The sequence below is a fragment of the Doryrhamphus excisus genome, linkage group LG1 (assembly GCF_037039965.1).
Source record: "Doryrhamphus excisus strain RoL-2023G ecotype Guam linkage group LG1, RoL_Dexc_Guam_v1.1, whole genome shotgun sequence".
In the NCBI taxonomy this organism is placed as follows: Eukaryota; Metazoa; Chordata; class Actinopteri; order Syngnathiformes; family Syngnathidae; genus Doryrhamphus; species Doryrhamphus excisus.
The window spans coordinates 6,335,441-6,354,525 of NC_136357.1; the positions used below are offsets into that span (position 1 = coordinate 6,335,441).

Sequence of the window (19,085 nt, forward strand, 5' to 3'; positions counted from 1 at the left end):
TGGTAAGCCCTTGTTTGGATACCTGCTGTAGACCCACATGTAACATCAACATGCACAAAAAATTGTTGCAAAAAGTTGCTATTGTGTCTATTGTGGAAAAATTGTTGTAAACTAATCAGGTCGTTTGATCTTTTGATCTCCGCGTTCCTTAGTAATCCATTGAACAAGCGTGGTTGCTCAGGTTGCTGTATGTAAGCACAGCCCCCTTTCCAAGTTACTTTGGAGCATAGCCTGACTCCTTCTGACCCATGGAGGGATGGAGGGATGGCCAGAAAAGGGGAGGATATAGAGTGACGAGGAGAAACGGAAGGAATGTGAGATTACAACCGCTATCTCCAATAGATACCGAGCGGCCGAGTCCTCACTCCTCCGGACCGTAGATAGGAGGGGAGGAGACGATAGAAAGTGGGCATACAATGAAGTCGAGGAAAGCGGGATGGGTATTAAATATGAAAATTAAATGCTATGAATGCAAAGCCTTCAAAAGAACAGCGACAAACTTTAGGAGGAAGAGGACGGTACGGAAGGTAGCGGAAGGTCGGAAAAGAACAAAAGGTGACGGGTTGAGCGAGCATGTGATCAAGTGGTCGCCTGCTTAGCCACACACTTTATCTGTATGCTTGCTGATAATAAGCAGAATCTTAGAAATGAGAGACTATCAAGCAGAAATCAATCACCGGGTTTGCTGTCCAGGAGGATGGCGCCATGTGGAGATAAAAGACAGGCGGATGTCTGGCGATGGAAGGGGAGGAGAGGAAGGGAGAGGTAAAGGACTGGTTGTCGACTACATGTAGCCTCAATCAAAAAGGGAACTGGCTAAACTATAGGCACGGCTTGACTGACCCATTTAAAGTGATCCTCCTTTGTGTATGCATGCGTCGGTATGTGTCACAAACAGCACTCTGTACCAGGAAGCCTCTCCCCAGCATCAGCATCATATGATTAGATGGGCTAACACATGATAAAAAATAACAGCCTCTGATAGGGCTTCATCCGGTCCCACACACACACACACACACACACACACACACACACAATCAGGTGTTTTCATTTCCAACCAGTGTCACACTGACGTGATAAGGTCTGTATTTGTTATGACCTTTGACCTTTCAATTAAAACCAATCCATGTCATCAATCTGATGTCCGTTACTTTAGGGTTGATCTGCACATGTAAAAAAAAACCCAAAAACATAACAAAACAACCAAATGAATTGATCGGTGTGATCGAGGTAAAACGTTAAATATCGTTTTATCATACAGATTTCAACATTATCAATTAAATGGTCCTGGAAGTACAGTGGACCCTCAAAACACACATCCCGATTCAAGCTAGTTTAACAGAAATATGTATCGCAAACCTGACAAAATGAAATAAGAAATCAAAAAAGAAATATGGTCATCAACTGATCTCTTTTGCGAAATTGCATCAATTGACAGACGACAGAGAATAAATTTGTTTTACATACATATATATATACACATATATACATACATACACACATATATATACATATAGTACATATATACATACATATACATACATACATACATACATATACATACATACAAACATACATATACATATATACATACATACATACACATATATACATACATACATACACATATATACATATATATACAAACAAACATATATATATATATATATATATACATTGTATATATATATATATATATATATATATATACAAACAAACATATATATATATATATACATATATATACATATATATATATATATATAGTCCTCTAACAATGACAACATCTTTAGTCTTACCTCTGACTCATCTGTGCTGTCCTCTGATTGGAGGATCCCTGGAAAGGGCCCCCACGTTGTGTCTATATGAAGGTCCCTGCGAGCCACGACCCTGCGACTGCTGCCTTCTCCACTGAGCTCCACCTCATCTAGAATTAGAAGACCACACGCTTAAGATGCAGAATTTATTAAATTAATTTGCAAGTCATACGAATGTTGCTAAATAAAGTGATTTTAGCTTACTCTATGATACTATGTAATATACACTTAGTGTTTTTTTTTAAGGGGGAAGCAAATGCTGCATAAGATTTGAACTTGAGCTGAACCCTTTAGTTTGTAACAGCGACAGACAAGAAGCAAAAACAGTCAACGGTTCAACAGCAGAGGGCGCAGGATATAAATTGAGCGTGCACGCAGTTCTGGGCTCAGTTCAGCAGATTCCCCTTGTGTAGTTCCTCTATGTGATAACTGTAGAAGGATGGCAGTGACAGCTGTGGTTTGAGCCCGCTGCAGTCCAGAGAGAGACAGAATAGCTGGGGAGCTAAAAACTAAAAACAGATGGAGCTGCAGGGAAAACAAAGTCTCAGCACATCTGATGATATGTGAACAAGCATGAGTGACATTGGTCAAGTTCAATGCCCGCTGCTGAGCTCCAGAGTGTAGTTCAGGAGAACATTCACCACCTACTGGTAAAAAACATATCCAAAATTGACCTCACCTTCTTTCCGCACCCACCCCTCCTATCCCCCATTTTGTCATCCATGGTTCAGGAGACTGTTTCAGGGGGTCGGCCTAAAGTGGCGGGCCTGATAAGAGTGTTTGTCTAACACTCTCCATGTCAAAACACTCATCTATCTTCTCTGTATCTATCCCCACCAGAGAACAACGGACAGACGCTGATAAAATGTCTTTCCCACAGTTGGTGGGGGGGTGGAGCTAGAGGTGTTGGCGCAGGTAAGGGAGGGGGGAAGAGTTATGAGAAGAAGAAGCTTGCTTTGTGAAGAAAGTAATGCATTGAATGTTCAACGTTATTATTAAAATAGATAAAATAGACTATACAAATGTTATTAATATTAATAAAAAATACATATTAGGGGTGGGCTGCATGGCGACCGAGTGGTTCAATTCCATCCTGTGTGGAGTTTGCATGTTCTCCTTGTGACAAAATCCCACCAGGGTCACTGAAATAAATAAGTCAAAGTGACAAATGCAAAAAAAATTACAAAAAATTTCCTGAAAGTGGTTAGCGCGCAGACCTCACAGCTAGGAGATCAGGGTTCAATTCCAGCCTCGGCCATCTCTGTGTGGAGTTTGCATGTTCTCCTTGCGCATGCGTGGGTTTTCTCCGGGTACTCCGGTTTCCTCCCACATTCCAAAAACATGCTAGGTTAATTGGCGACTCCAAATTGTCCATAGGTATGAATGTGAGTGTGAATGGTTGTTTGTCTATATGTGCCCTGTGATTGGCTGGCGACCAGTCCAGGGTGTACCCCGCCTCTCGCCCAAAGACAGCTGGGATAGGCTCCAGCACCCTCCTCAGCGACCCTCGTGAGGATAAGCGGTAGAAAATGAATGAATGAACATATTAGGGAGGACAGTGGGTCTATGAGAACGAGAAGCAATTTTAACATTACTTTTAAGAAAAGTACAATGAACAAATAAAATTAGGGTTCTCAAAAAATTAAATCATGATTAATCACGTTCTTCCATTGCAGCTAGAAATCTATCTTTGATACGCATCTAAGGAACAATTCAAAAATGACATTTTAAAAGCAGAACGATTCAATACAGATGATACATTCATTCATTTTCTACCGCTTTTTCCTCACAAGGGTCGCGGGGGTGCTGGAGCCTATCCCAGCTGTCTTCGGGCGAGAGGCGGGGTACACCCTGGACTGGTTGCCAGCCAATCACAGGGCACATATAGACAAACAACCATTCACACTCACATTCATACCTATGGACAATTTGGAGTCGCCAATTAACCTAGCATGTTTTTAGAATGTGGGAGGAAACCGGAGTACCCGGAGAAAACCCACGCATGCACGGGGAATACATGAAAACTCCACACAGAGATAGCCGAGGGTGGAATTGAACCCTGGTCTCCTGGATGTGAGGTCTGCACGCTAACCACTCGAGATGATACAATTTGACGGTTACGCTTGTTAATGGATGGATCAGTTTTGGAAATACGGACCATTATTTGACTCAAAAAACAATATACAGTTAGAAATCATATTTAAAGTGAGTGGCGACTTTGTCCCACTTTGTGTGACAGTTCTTGAACTTTCTCCCACCCTGCACTATCTAGACTACTACTTTTCTCTTTCACCTCCCCCTGCATTCACAGGGTGTTTGTTGTTATTTCTTAGATAAAAGTCCTCAGGCTAGGTAAACTTCCTCCAAGTTATGGAGGCAGATGGGATCTGGCTTCATGACAGATACTGTAAGTTATGTCAGCATCAGATACATTGGGTCAAGCGCACAACCCAAACACGACTCCTAAGACAGGCTAACCTGCTGGCTCTCTGGGTCTGGAGTCCAGCGTCTGTGCAGCCAATCTTCCTGTGGGTCGTCTGTTTGGCCACCGTGACCCTCCTTATCTCAGCCCTCCATCGGTGTCCAGCCTACCTCACCACATGGGAGTCTTATCAGCCTGACCAGCTTCATTGACCCTTATTGTGAAATTGTGCAAGGATTTGACCTCAGTGAGCCAACACAGATATCAGCCTATAAACAAGCCTGACACCGGCATTAGTTTGTCAGTTATTAAGGCTCAACACATGTTATCACATTGCTTTCATGGTCTATATACAGCCATATTGTCCTGTGTGATATTAGGTACAGCTAAATCAAACTAGCCAATAGCTGTTTTGGCAGGAAAAAGTCTCGCAGATGCATTTGTTTCCCTTGAAACACAGGCTGAGCTACCTTGCTAATCCAATTCACTCATTCAAAATAGCTATGATTTTAAACAGGTTATCATTACGATCAACCAAATTTTCTGTGCCGCTTATCCTCAATAGGGTCACAGGTATGCTGGAGCCTATCCCAGCTGTCTTCGGGCAAGAGGCGGGGCACACCCTGGACTGGTCGCCAGCCAATCACAGGGCACATATAGACAAACAACCATTCACACTCACATTCATACCAATGGACAATTTGGAGTTTTTGGAATGTGAGAGGAAACCGGAAATCCATGCATGCACGGGGAGAACATGCAAACTCCACACAGAAATGCCAAGCGGAGAATCGAACCCAGGTCTTCCCAATCTCTTGACCGTGTGGCCTTAATTTTATTAATTGCAGAAAATCCACATGACAATGTGTCCAGTTGTCTCACGGGACTTGTTTGATATTCTATTTAGGAAAGTGCACCAATATGAATTTTTATTTTATTTTTTGAAAAATGTATTATTGAAATAAATAAAAAAATCTGATGTTAAATAGATGTACTGTTTCACCTCTAATAATTCCTTTTACATTTTGGTGAGGGGCTTTTTTTTGCACATTTGTGGCCGTTCTTCCCTTTTTAATACGTTTCCTAGATTCTTATGCTCCTTCTGACAGTTATTTATGATAGCTGCCATCTTGCATTATATTAACCATTAGAGATAAGTGAAAATAATAAAATGTATATAAACACACATACAGTATAGTTATTTTATATATACAGAGCAGTTGAAAAATAGCTAGAATATGCATTTTGCACATGAGGTTTTAAATAGAGATACAATATGTAAAAGTAAGAAGGGACAGTGTGACAAAAAACTTAAATTAATAAATTAATAAATTAATAAAATAATAAAATAATAAAATAATAAAATAATAAAATAATAAAATAATAAAATAATAAAAAATAAAAATAAAAAAATAATAAAATGAACTGAAATAGGTTGTTTTTCCACCTCATCAAAAGTTTAAGACCACAGGGTATACAAGACAAAATCTGCTCAAAATTCAAATTTTCTGTCAGGCATTCAAATGGGCATGCCCTCCTGACGGCTAAAGCTACGAAGCTTTCTCGTATTTCTCATCAAACTGCATAAGCAAGGCCTCTCGTAGCCTGCCACTGCTGCTGAGGTTGGACGCAGTAAGAAATTCTACATTTTTGGAAAAATCCTGAGCATTACCGAACAAAAAAGTCAAGTGGTAGACCCCCCAAAAAATGACACCTGCACTGAGCCACAGTTTGATCCAATTAGCTGTCCGCTAAAACACAGCGCGGTTGTTTTTACATCACATTACATTTTTATTTAATATTTCCTGTTGCACCATGAGGCCTACAATGATTCTGGTTAATTTGCACTCCGGGTCACCTCAGATCTATACAATAACCTGACAGTCCTTATCAATATGACTGCATGCTACTCTCACTGCACCGTGTGATGCTATCCTCATCAACCGTACACCCTGTGTGTGTATGTGTATGTGTGTGTGTGTTTCTAAAGCACTATTTCTCTGTCATTCCCTGATGATCCATTCCAAAAAAAGACAAGGCGGCATGGGTTTGTTATCAATACAAACCAGCTCTGCAACAATATAAACCACACCGCCTTACTCATGCACACACAGCCGCAAAGCCTTATCAATACGGACACTTCAGGTCTCTGTGATGGGCCAAGACAATAAAACAGTCAGGCTGTCATTAATGAAATGAGTAACGCAATTAACCAATGAAAGGGGGGGTTGAAGAGAGAGAAAGAGGGAGAGGGAAAAGAAAACAAGGAAGAGGAAGATTCTGAGCACCACCTTTAAACTGCGCCACTTTCATCACTTAATGGTAATTATTTCATCCTGTCAGTGGGTTTAACAAAGGATTTACTGATTCGTGTCTGAAGCAGAGATGGAGACTCCAGTTTGCACCTCAAGTCACAATTAAATAGCACACACGGAGAGACTTCAGACTTGACTTGTCTGGACTTGTGTTCAAAAGGCTTTAAAACTGTTATTAAAACTGGGATTAGTCAACAATCATGCCTTTGGGTCATGTTCTATATGCTCCGTGGGAGCCTGTAGGCACCAAGATATATTGTAATATACTGTATGCTCACGCTGGAAGAGTACAACTTCCTTTAAAGAATCATTCATTGTGTTTTTTCATATTACAGTGCAGTACCCGGTTTAAATTGATCATATAACAAACAACTAATTGCTACTAATACTTTATGCTAATTGGGTCAAATTATTAAGTTGCATGAATGTTCATGTTAAAGGTTAAATAACTGTTAATACTGTACATTTGAATCGGAAAAAATCATTTCTCTACCAACTGTATGTGGTTTCTTACGTTTTTCTTATTTGCTGTTTTATTATTATTTTACTTATTTATTACTGATTGATTGATTTATTGTCTTTATTCTTAATTTGTTTATTTTTGTATCTTATTTTGTGTATAGAAAAATAAAAATGAAGATATTTGAGAACAGTGGAATGTTTTATCAGATATTATGGTGTGGAAAACCGGAACCAAAGTACTGAAAAAGTGTAGGGTATAGCAGAAGCAAAAGCATTGAATATCGTTTTTTTATTGATTTTTTTTTCCAGTTTTTAATAAATGCGTTTTGGTTTTTTTTTACTATTTAAATCGATCATATAACAAACAACTAATTGCTACTAATCATTTATGCAAATAGATAATAGATAATAGATAAATTAGAATTTCTCAGATTTGTATTCTTAGTAGACAGAATTGCAGGAGATGATAGAAGGCTCATTAAAACAGGAAGTGAGTTTGGAGATGACTTGGACTTGTGACCAAAGTGCCTTAAAAGACTTTGGGATATATATATTGTGAACATATTGCTTGGTTAATGTGTTTCAAAAAGGAATAACGCTCTGCGCGCTCGTTTCTGTAGCCTAATTGATTAGAAAAAGGACTATTGTTGATATCAAATGAGCACATCACGGCAGGGATATTGATTTTTTGACACGGTGCAACAAGAAATCTTTATCGAATGTGCTACTCCGACCCCACACTAATAGTTTGGGTTTAACCTCGGTTGAAGGCAAATTCCAACACCTCTGCCTTCTTCTCGTCCTCTAATTATCAGAAAAAAATGGTAATATTAACGGGGCAGCACGGCGGTCGAGTGGTTAGCGCGCAGACCTCACAGCTAGGAGACCGGGGTTCAAGTCCACCCTCGGTCATCTCTGTGTGGAGTTTGCATGTTCTCCCCGTGCATGCGTGGGTTTTCTCCGGGTACTCCGGTTTCCTCCCACATTCCAAAAACATGCTAGGTTAATTGGCGACTCCAAATTGTCCATAGGTATGAATGTGAGTGTGAATGGTTGTTTGTCTATATGTGCCCTGTGATTGGCTGGCGACCAGTCCAGGGTGTACCCCGCCTCTCGCCCGAAGACAGCTGGGATAGGCTCCAGCACCCCCGCGACCCTCGTGAGGAAAAGCGGTAGAAAATGAATGAATGAATGAATGGTAATATTAACAAAATCTTAACAATGCTGGTTGTGTAAATTAATTCATTTGTTCCTTTTCTATGGATTAACCTGTTCAGACCACACCCTGAACCGGTTGCCGATCAATTACAGGACTGACTCATGAGACATGAAACAGACAACACTGACATGACAATTAGAGACTCCAATCAACCAAACTAAACTAAAACCAAATGTTTTTCAAAAGGGGGAGGACGCTGCAGCACACCTCATAGATCCGTGCAAGCATGGAGAGAACATGCAAACCAGATGTTCTTTTTGCGCTGTTCTAAGAAAAAAAAATGTGGATGAGCTGTAGGCAGATACATGAGAACGATTTAGCAGTTACTATATGTGGTGTTTTCTGATATTGTTTTGGCACGGTTGGGGGCCACATGTCTTGTTTTTGTAGTAAAGAGATTGTTAATTGTCCATAAAATACCATAACATGGTACCCTGTAAACCGCGAACCACCTTTTCTGAATAATACAGCACCATGAAGTGACCAAATTAGTCATTAAACTGCAAATTCAACTATCCATTCATTTTCTATGCCCCTTAGCCGCACTAGGGTCGCGGATATGCTAGAGCAGGGGTCTCAAACTTGCGGCCTGTGGGCCAAATGCGGCCCGCGAGACGCTAGTTTGAGGCCCCCACCTTGATACCAAAGTTTAATGTTGAAATGACAGCTTAAAGCTGTGTGCACACCGGACACAATTAACATGATTTTGCCCCGCCCATACTGTTACCCTACCCGGTTACCCCGCCCTGTTTTGCTTTGGATTAGCAATGAAGCTAAAGGCTTATGACGCCGGGTACAAATAAATGCAGGGAATGATTTGGAATAAAACGGAAAATACACGTCAAGATAAAGCATCTCATCAAACATGTTGTTAAAGTTACGGCGCTGCTCCCAGATGGAACTGAGTACGATGCTAACTTGCTAATTGGGTCAAATTATTAAGTTTCATTAATGTTCATGTTAAAGCTTAAATAACTGTTAATACTGTACATTTGAATCTGAAAAAAATCATTTCTCTACCAACTGTATGTGGTTTCTTACGTTTTTCTTATTTGCCGTTGTATTATTATTTTACTTATTTATTACTGATTGATTGATTTATTGTCTTTATTCTTAATTTGTTTATTTTTTTAAATCTTATTTTGTGTATAGAAAAATAAAAATTAAGATATTTGAGAACAGTGGAATGTTTTATCAGATATTTTGGTGTGGAAAACCGGAACCAAAGTACTGAAAAAGTGTAGGGTATAGCAGAAGCAAAAGCATTGAAGATAGTTTTTTTTATTGATTTTTTTCCAGTTTTTAATAAATGCGTTTTTTTTATTTTTTTTTGGAAAACCTGATGCGGCCCAGCTTCACCAAGAACCTAGCTCCGGTGGCCCCCAGGTAAATTGAGTTTGAGACCCCTGTGCTCGAGCCTATCCCAGTAGACTTCAGGTGAGAGGCACAAAATGACACTAATTAACAAGGAATTAATCTTAGTTTCTTAGTCACTCCTCGGTAACTCAGTAACTACTCATTACTTCCTCATTAGTTCCTCAGTAAGTACAGTATTTTTGTGTATCTTATTGTATTGTGAGACTCATTAATCAATGGTTAATCGATTACCTAATTAATCGACAACTATTTTGGTAATCGATTAATCTTTTTTGATCATTCATTCATTTTTTACCGCTTTTCCTCACGAGGGTCACGGGGGTGCTGGAGCCTATCCCAGCTGTTTTCAGGCGCCAGCCAATCACAGGGCACATATAGACAAACAACCATTCACAAATTCACTAAATTAAACTAATATGTGATTAATTAATTTGCTCCTATGATCAAAGAGTTTCTCATCCTCCCATTTTTTGTCTAGGAAAGTCCTATCCTAATTTGTTTCTGTGTTTAAAGCTCATAATAGTCTTCAATTTTATTATGCAAAGTCCAAATGTTCATGTTAATGACAACTCTCCCTGCACTTTTTGACCGATAAAGGCCTCATTCGAACAACAAGAAAAGGTCTGATTGCTTTTCCTTTTCTCCATCTTGTTCCTCTCACCGTGATCTTCCACGTCGCACCCGGGAGTCCAGCGGGCTCAGCTCAGTGGCAGATATGTATTTCTGGGGATAGGCATCTACTGCTCAGGACCACGCAATCATTTCCATTTTACCCTCTGTTGCACAGCCAAGATAAGACACCTGCGTAGCCTCGCTAATCAGATGAGCTTCAACAGAACTTTATCATTGACATTTACCACTGTTTACCCAACTAATTTCTCTTAACTGCACTGCTGAACTTTTATCTACAAAATACATACACTACCAGAAAAGAGCAAGAAGCAAACATGCAAATTCACAAATATGCAAAGAAAGATAAAATGAGAAGGGGAAAGAAAAAAAAAAAACTAAAACCCATCTTTTTGTTCAGAAGACGAAGGAAGTGAAGAAAGAGCAAGTAAGCTGCCTGCTCTTGATGAGATTAGAGCAGTTTCTTTACCTCCAACTTAACCTGACAAATAAACGCAAACAACAGTGACATTCACCTCCAAAAACTTCATTTCAGTGTTCATGCTGACTAGTGGCAGCAGTTTCTATCTATTTGCTGATAGAAATGCGCTTCTATGACCTTGTTGTGTAGGAGATGAGAGTCCAGCACAACCCAAGCAGCCATAACAACAAGAAAAACAACATACTGTCCAACATGCGGCTTTAAATCAATTTTATCAGCCTGTGCTGACTGACTGTGTTACATTTCTAAAGAACCGTGTGATAAAAAATAAACTTCCCGGTTAGACCCAAGTGTAAAAAAGGGGGTTTGACATGGGACATATAAATGAGGAGCAAACAGACCTGGGAATTATAATTCCAATCCACTCAAAATTTGCAGCAGAAGAATTTGTCACGATGTGGGCGCCACCCTCTCGTGACAGCTCCTTTAGTTTCCTTCTTTGCCTCTGTTCCAGTTTCCATGCCCTTATTTTGGTAACCACTTCCTTTGGTTGTTCCCTTCAGTTTTCCTTGCTCCTTCTCGTTTCACGCACCTGCTTCTAGTTTCATTATCCCTATTTAGTTCAGGTGCGTGCTCTTTCTGTGGCGGCTTCATTCTGTCACGATCGCGCTTGGCGGTGTTGCGATACGACCCCAGGATGCAGAGAGCAGGACCAAAAGTGCAAATAAAAGGTTTGTTTAATGCAAATATGGCAGCAGCAGGAAAACACAACAGTCACTACAACCCAAAGACAATTCGCAATGAAGCCACCACAGAAAGAGCACGCATCTGAACTAAATAGGGATAATGAAACTAGAAGCAGGTGCGTGAAACGAGAAGGAGCAAGGAAAACTGAAGGGAACAACAAAGAAAGTGGTTACCAAAATAAGGGCATGGAAACTGGAACAGAGGCAAAGAAGGAAACTAAAGGAGCTGTCACATTGTGACAGAATTATCATAACACTTTAATTTCCTCGTTTTGTCGGCTGGCCTCGGCCAAATAGTCACAAAAGTTGCAATAATACGGTTTTATATAAGTTGTACAAGTGTAGCGATGACGCAGAGCGGTGTGTGTGTGTGCAGGGCGGCCGGGGACAGGAGGAAATAACGTCTTAATCAGGAACACAGATGCAGCGTGCACATTCCTCTTGGCGCCCAATGTTGCAGGGTAGGAAACGCTAGGTTACAAAATGGCGTTATTGTTACTTGAGTAAAACCTAAATCAGAGAAAAACCCAAAACATGTCCATGCAAGCATGTGTTTTATGAGCACAATCACACTCGTTCCTCCATTTTCCCCCGGCCCCTCCCTTTCTGTTCAGCTGTAGCCTGTCACAAATTGAAAGTGAAGACCTTTCAGAAACTATCCCTGATAATCGCATAAATTAATTAGAAAATGTTTCTTGACATTCTCCAATCACAGACAGAATGAGGGGGAAAAAGATTGAGGCAAAGCCGCACAATTAATTGTATGGTATGTGACTCTGATAATTAATTCAATCATGAATTCATGTCTGCTTTAACAACTCCTTCTGGCTCTCGGTGGGAAAAAAAAGGGAGGTTTCAATCAAACCAGTATCGGGAATGCTGGTCAGGAAAAAAGAAACGTGGAAAAGTTAAAGAGCGACAGACTCGTTCAACATGCTCAGGGTCATTTAGAGGTTCACTAATTAAACAGAGACGACCAAGAAGGGAACACTGAACAAACGACACGAACATGAGAGGGGCCATGAGACACGAGTGTCCATATCTGAAAAGACTTCACAGATACTGTGGACAAAAGGTTCTTGTGCTTTAATGGCAAATGGAAAGTTTTGATTTTGAAGTGGAGAAGATTTTAGGCTTTGGGTGACTACTGCAATTTTTGTTCTTTGAAGGCTTCAATGCCTTCCTCTCCTGTCAGATCCATTCATATTGAGGAGTGGTTCTCAATCCCTACAGTGCTTCGGATGTTTGAACTATGTTCACACTTTCAGTAACTCATGTAATTTAAAAAATGCAAGGAAAATAACGAAGAATATACAAGAGTAGAAAGCAGTTGTTAAAGAATATCTGGGTCTGTAGAAGGCCACAACAATGTCCAAAAAAGGCCTGCAAAATCTTGGTTGGACTGGTATGGACCAAGATGTGCATCATAACAATATTGAGAAAGGATGCTGCAGTTGAAGCTACAAATATGATGGACTGGTAATCAACCTGCCAATGTCCTGTCTGGCCACCAACGCCAACTTGCTGGCATGACAGCAGCCAAACATGATGGAGAAATGTCCCAGAAGATGAGCACATTGTGTCTCGGGGGGGAAGGATGGAGTGAATGACATCTCACAGACAGGGTGAAGAGAGGAGATGGTGGAAGGAGGAGAAGACCGTCTGTGTGTCAGTCAGATCAGGAAAGCCAAGAGGAGGCTCAGATTGCAGTGAAGTATTCCTGGTGAGTATTCCATATATAGAATGTACAAGAAGGCTTGATCATTTTATTACGCATTTAATTTAAATTTGAATGAAAAGTAGAACATGGGTACTCCGGTTTCCTCCCACATTCCAAAAACATGCTAGGTTAATTGGCGACTCCAAATTGTCCATAGGTATGAATGTGAGTGTGAATGGTTGTTTGTCTATATGTGCCCTGTGATTGGCTGGCCACCAGTCCAGGGTGTACACCCGGCCTCTCGCCGGAAAACAGCTGGGATAGCCTCCAGCACCCCCGCGACCCTCGTGAGGAAAAGCGGTAGAAAATGAATGAATGATCAAAAAAGATTAATCGATTACCAAAATAGTTGTCGATTAATTGGCTAATCGATTAACCATTAATTAATGGGTCACTATACAATAAGATACACAAAAATACTGTACTTACTGAGGAACTAATGAGTAGTTACTGAGTTACCGAGGAGTGACTAAGGAACTAACATAGATTAATTCCTTGTTAATTAGTGTAATTTTGTGTGCCTTATTTCAAAGTGTTACAGATTAATTGATTTATTGTTGAATACAGTGGAACATTGGTTAGCACCATCAAAAAGGTCTGACGCAACACAAACAACATTTATTCTAACAGAATAAAGTTTTCCCATAAGAAACATCCTCCATCCATATTCTATACCGCCTATCCTCAGGAGGGTGACGGCATGCTGGAGTCTATCCCAACTGTCTTCGGGCAAGACCATTTCCTGCTGATACGTACTCCATAACATCAGAAAATCCATAATAATATCAATGCATTAATTGATCCTTGGCGGCACGGCGGTCTAGTGGTTAGCATGCAGACCTCACAGCTAGGAGACCAGGGTTCAATTCCACCCTCGGCCATCTCTGTGTGGAGTTTGCATGTTCTCCCTGTGCATGCGTGGGTTTTCTCCCACATTCCAAAAACATGCTAGGTTGGTGACTCCAAATTGTCCATAGGTATGAATGTGAGTGTGAATGGTTGTTTGTCTATATGTGCCCTGTGAAAGGCTGGCGACCAGTCCAGGGTGTACCCCGCCTCTTGCCCGAAGACAGCCGGGATAGGCTCCAGCACCCCCCGCAACCCTCGTGAGGAAAAAGCGGTAGAAAATGAATGAATGAATAATTGATCAATTAAATTCAGTAAAACGCCAATCCCTCATGGAAATATGTCGACTACACAGCAAAACACCAAGAAAAGTCCACACAGAAGAAAACGTAGACTTTCACAAACTCCTTCAAGTATGAGCCACAATAACAAGACAAGCCCTCTGGACACATGACAGCCAATCAGCATCCCATGTCATTTTGATTGACATGTCAAATTGTCAGTGAGCTTAGAGAGAAACCTTTCTCCTGAGAGGCAAGGGAGTCTGCTGGTTTGAGATATGGGGGAAGAAGACAGAGTTGGAGCACAGCCTGTCTCAACGTTAGGGGGAGATGGATGGATGGATGTATGGATGTGGGTCACCAAATAAACTTAATTGCTTCAGCAATATCAGATAATGTATGCGATTTCTGCATGTCCACAACAATATTCTGTAAATACTGCAGACTCTAAAAAGCGGGTGTAGATTTTTGTGTGTGTTCACCAAATGACTGTTGTATATATTTGGTTTGTTTGATTATTTGAAATACATCCAACTTTATTAAATATAAAATTTCCAACATTTAGATACTACATTGTCAGGAAATGGGTAAATGAATATATTGGTTTAAAGCCTAACCAAAAGGTGGTGCATTAATAGCTCATTTAACAGCACTAACAAGACAAATGATATCTCTCTCAGGCTTCTAACACTTGACCTTCCCCACTTCCCATCCTTCACCTCTAATTTCACTATCTGAATTTGCCCTCTTAAATCTCTCACCCCTCATCTCTCGTTCTCATTGATCCTTAAACCCTCACGCCCTTTTCACCCCTCATTATCTCTGCTGGAAACTCTCTATTTTTTTTTGTTTTATTCCACCCTGGTTCTATAAGTGCCACGACACACTCCATTGCCTTCATCTCACCTGTCCCTTTATTTTGTTCTCGTCCTCACTCCATTTTCTATGCTTAAAGCCTAGTTAACCCTTTCTTTATTGCAGCTCAAAATAAGTATTTAAACCTGGCTGATTTTGTAAGGCGGCACGGCGGTCGTGTGGTTAGCGCGCAGACCTCACAGCTAGGAGACTAGGGTTCAATTCCACCCTCGGCCATCTCTGTGTGGAGTTTGCATGTTCTCCACGTGCATGCGTGGGTTTTGTCCGGGTACTCCGGTTTCCTCCCACATTCCAAAAACATGCTAGGTTAATTGGCGACTCCAAATTGTCCATAGGTATGAATGTGAGTGTGAATGGTTGTTTGTCTATATGTGCCCTGTGATTGGCTGGCCACCAGTCCAGGGTGTACCCCGCCTCTCGCCCGAAGACAGCTGGGATAGGCTCCAGCGCCCCTCGTGAGGAAAAAGCAGTAATGAATGAATGAATGAATGATTTTGTAAGTAAAAAAACAGACAAATAAAAAAGCCAACAACCCTAAAAACCCTAAAAGTCTTTTCCATTCAAATCACTCTTCTATGGGCAAGACCAAAGAGCTGTCAAAGAGTAAAAAAAAGAGTATTTCAGCAATCGAACATAAAAAAAAATCAAGCTCTGGAGTTCCATGCAAGATTTCACTGCATGGGGTAAAAATTATTCTGAGAATCGTTAAGAATCGGCAAAGAATTACATGGGCGGGGCCTGTTTATTACCTCAAGGGAGTTGGGAACGCAGTCACCAACACAGAGTAACACACTTTTTCGATTGCCAACAAGGGTTTCTCCACCAAGTACTAAGTCACCTCTTGCTTGGGTATGATACGTATTTCCCTCAGTAAAATAGAAATTACCATAAATTCCGGACTATTGAGTGTACATGTTATAACAAGGGATAGATACACAGAAAGACACGAAATAAACCTTGCAATCCGACCTACACTTGATGTTTTTTTCCATCTGAATTTAACAGCTGCTGCATTAATTCTACTCTTGATCAAACTTACTTAAGTTTTGTCAGATCAAAACATTATTGCTGCATAAAACCTCAAAACGTGTGATGTTAGCTTCCATTGCACTTGTATCTGTTGCGGCACTCTAAGCATCATTGTAACACAGGGTTCATAGTGTGTGCAAAATGTAGCATCCTATAGTCCAAAAATTATGAATGAATATTAGACTGCATAAGTTATATAGCAAGTTGTTAAAATGATATGTAAAATGCACATGTTCCTGGGAGGGTGAAAAGGGTTACAAGGTTGAATGATGCGGCAAAGCAGCAGCAGTGCAGGACACTGGAAGCTTTTACACAAATATCTTATCCTCAAATGCTGTATTCACTCGTCTGTGACTAGATGGAACCAAATGTAGCTTTAATCAAATAGACAACGGGATAAGGGAGGAGTTGCAAGGGACAGTGCAGAAAAATCGTATACCATGGCAATAATAAGCATATTGAGTCATCATGCTTTCCTATGCAATACCAAAATATTGTATGATAACGCAATAAGACATACATGGTGCCTTATAAATGCTAAAAATACAGGAAAGATACAGGAAACTATTAATACAGTATAACCTCACAAGGTTATGTTTTTACGTTTCCAATTAAAAGCTTGTGAATTCAATAATTCATTACATATCCATTGATACTTTGTTGTCGATCAGTTTGCACTTGTATATGAACGTCGCTATTTAGTTGGAGAGTCTCTTCGGCCACTGACAATGGAGTTATAAGTCGAGAATGTGAGGATACTGCCAGGCAGCCAGCTCGCAAATGACAAGGGATTACTGTGACACAATTTGCATATCAAGAAGTTAAAGCTGCGAGGGAGAAAATATCGAACCCTCCAGCCTGCAAGGTCATTCAAAAGATTAAAGCAGTTTTTTTTTTCCCCCCTCCGCTTCATAATTTATTTTGCATATCATGCAATACGGACAAACTATAGATTAAAAAGGGCAGCTTTAGCAAATCATACCATCCCTGATAGGAAGCCGCTCCCACCTAGACCTCTCTGAAGACACCTTCCTGCCACTGACCCATCCAGAACACACAGGCAGATATCATCTAGATTGTTTCAAAACAAAGTACACACCAGAGAACAGAAAATTGCTGGACCCACCAATCCATTATAAGTCACTTCCTTAATTTGATTTTTTCAAATCAATGTGTTTTATTTCTAGACAGCAAATAATTAAAATGAGTAAATCTCTCTATAATTAAGGTTTGTAGTTCAGAATACTCATACAAATACATACAAAACAACCCATTGCACACTAAAGGGTACAGCATGTCAAATTAACATTTTATCCAGTAATTATATCATATCTGAATGTATTATATGGCAACATGGGTAAACAACGACACTGTATAGGGTTTCTCTTATCATATTATGTACTGACATATTTTTAATATATATGACATTCCATATCACAACCCTCCCCCAATTACATCGCAACATCAAGATAGGAGTAATTTAAGGATGCCTTTCATATGGAGGAGGTCAATATCTCGTCCTTTTATTAAACTGAATGAAAGCTAGGCCTGTCATGATAACAAATTTTGCTAACGATAATTGTCGTGAAAATTATTATCAATCGATATTGACAGCATTTTGTGAGACCATTTTTTATTATATGGCATAATACTATGTTAAGAGTACATTGTATCAAACACAATAAACTTTCATTTCTCAAGAGTATTTAACATTGTCAAAAGCATTTAAACAACAAAAAAATTAAACAAAAAAATTAAATTTACGAAATTCTAATTAAATAGCAAATAACAATTACAAAAAATAGAACCTGTCTCTGTTAAAGGTACCTATTCTGCTCGTTTTCTGCCATTTGTATTGAGTTGTGTACTCCTATGAGCAGCTACAAATGATAACTCGCACAGAAAGCTAGATCTTGCAGAATCTGCACCTATTCCGGCTGAATTTCCTTGGATTTCCAAAACGGTCTGTTTTAATTTATCCCACCCATGGCCCGCCTCCGGGCACACCAAGTCCACTGTGATTGGTCACACTCCAGACATCGGTGAAAAGCCAAAAACTTACCACTTTCACACGGGATGGGAGGAGAACTTTTCACTATATCATGTCGGATATGCAAAGGCTGACTTCATGACTTAATGCAGTTTTAAGGTAATGTAATGTCAGGTAATGTCTCATTGAGGTTTTGTGTCATTAGAATGGATGCACTAATGCACTCACTGTATTACAGTTACTTTCACTGGTGAAAAGAGAGCTGAGTCGGAAGGCAAAGCTCTCAATTTACCAGGCGAGCTATGTTCCCACCCTCAACTCGGGTCATGTGCTGTGGGTGGGGACCGAAAGAACGAGGTCGTGGGTACAAGCAGCTGAAATGAGTTTCCTCCGTAGGGTGCCTGGACTCACCCTAAGAGATAGGATGAGGAGCTTAGCCATCCGGGAGGGGCTCAGAGTGGAGCCGCTGCTCCTTCACATCGAGAGGAACCAGCTGAGGTGGCTCAGGTATCTAGTCTCTCTCTGGTGAGGTGTTCTGGGCATGCCCAGCTGGTAGGAGGGCCCTTCCTTATTTTGAGAAAGGGCAACACATGCAAGTGTGGACTGAATGTGTGGCACGTTATTTATAAATACAGTATATAGATATGGTAACAATTGTATCATTACAATTATTTAAATATTAGAATTATAGTATTATAGTCTATTACTGTATGACTTTGTGTTGCTGAAAAGGCCTGAAGTCGATTTTATTTTTTTACAAAAATAAATGTATACAACAAATATGACTTCAAGAAAATGTATAGTATGAAATAGTGCCAGAACAGGATGCTGCAAAGGAGAAAGTTAAGCAAAGGAAGTTAAATAAGGAAATGAAAGTATACATAATTAACAAAATAAATGGTAAACAAGAAACAAAATAGGGAAATGAAATTAT

At 40.1% G+C, this 19,085-nt stretch overlaps 1 protein-coding gene across 2 annotated transcripts in view; it reads right to left on the bottom strand.

Annotated features, from left to right (window-relative positions):
* Positions 1–19,085, bottom strand: part of zfpm1 (zinc finger protein, FOG family member 1) — a 90,036-nt gene that overhangs the window by 17,460 nt on the left and 53,491 nt on the right. For both annotated transcript variants that reach the window (XM_078799343.1, XM_058074593.2), the window contains one exon: positions 1,800–1,927. In XM_078799343.1, coding sequence (XP_078655469.1) covers positions 1,800–1,927 — 128 coding nt within the window. The remainder of the gene's footprint in view (positions 1–1,799; positions 1,928–19,085) is intronic.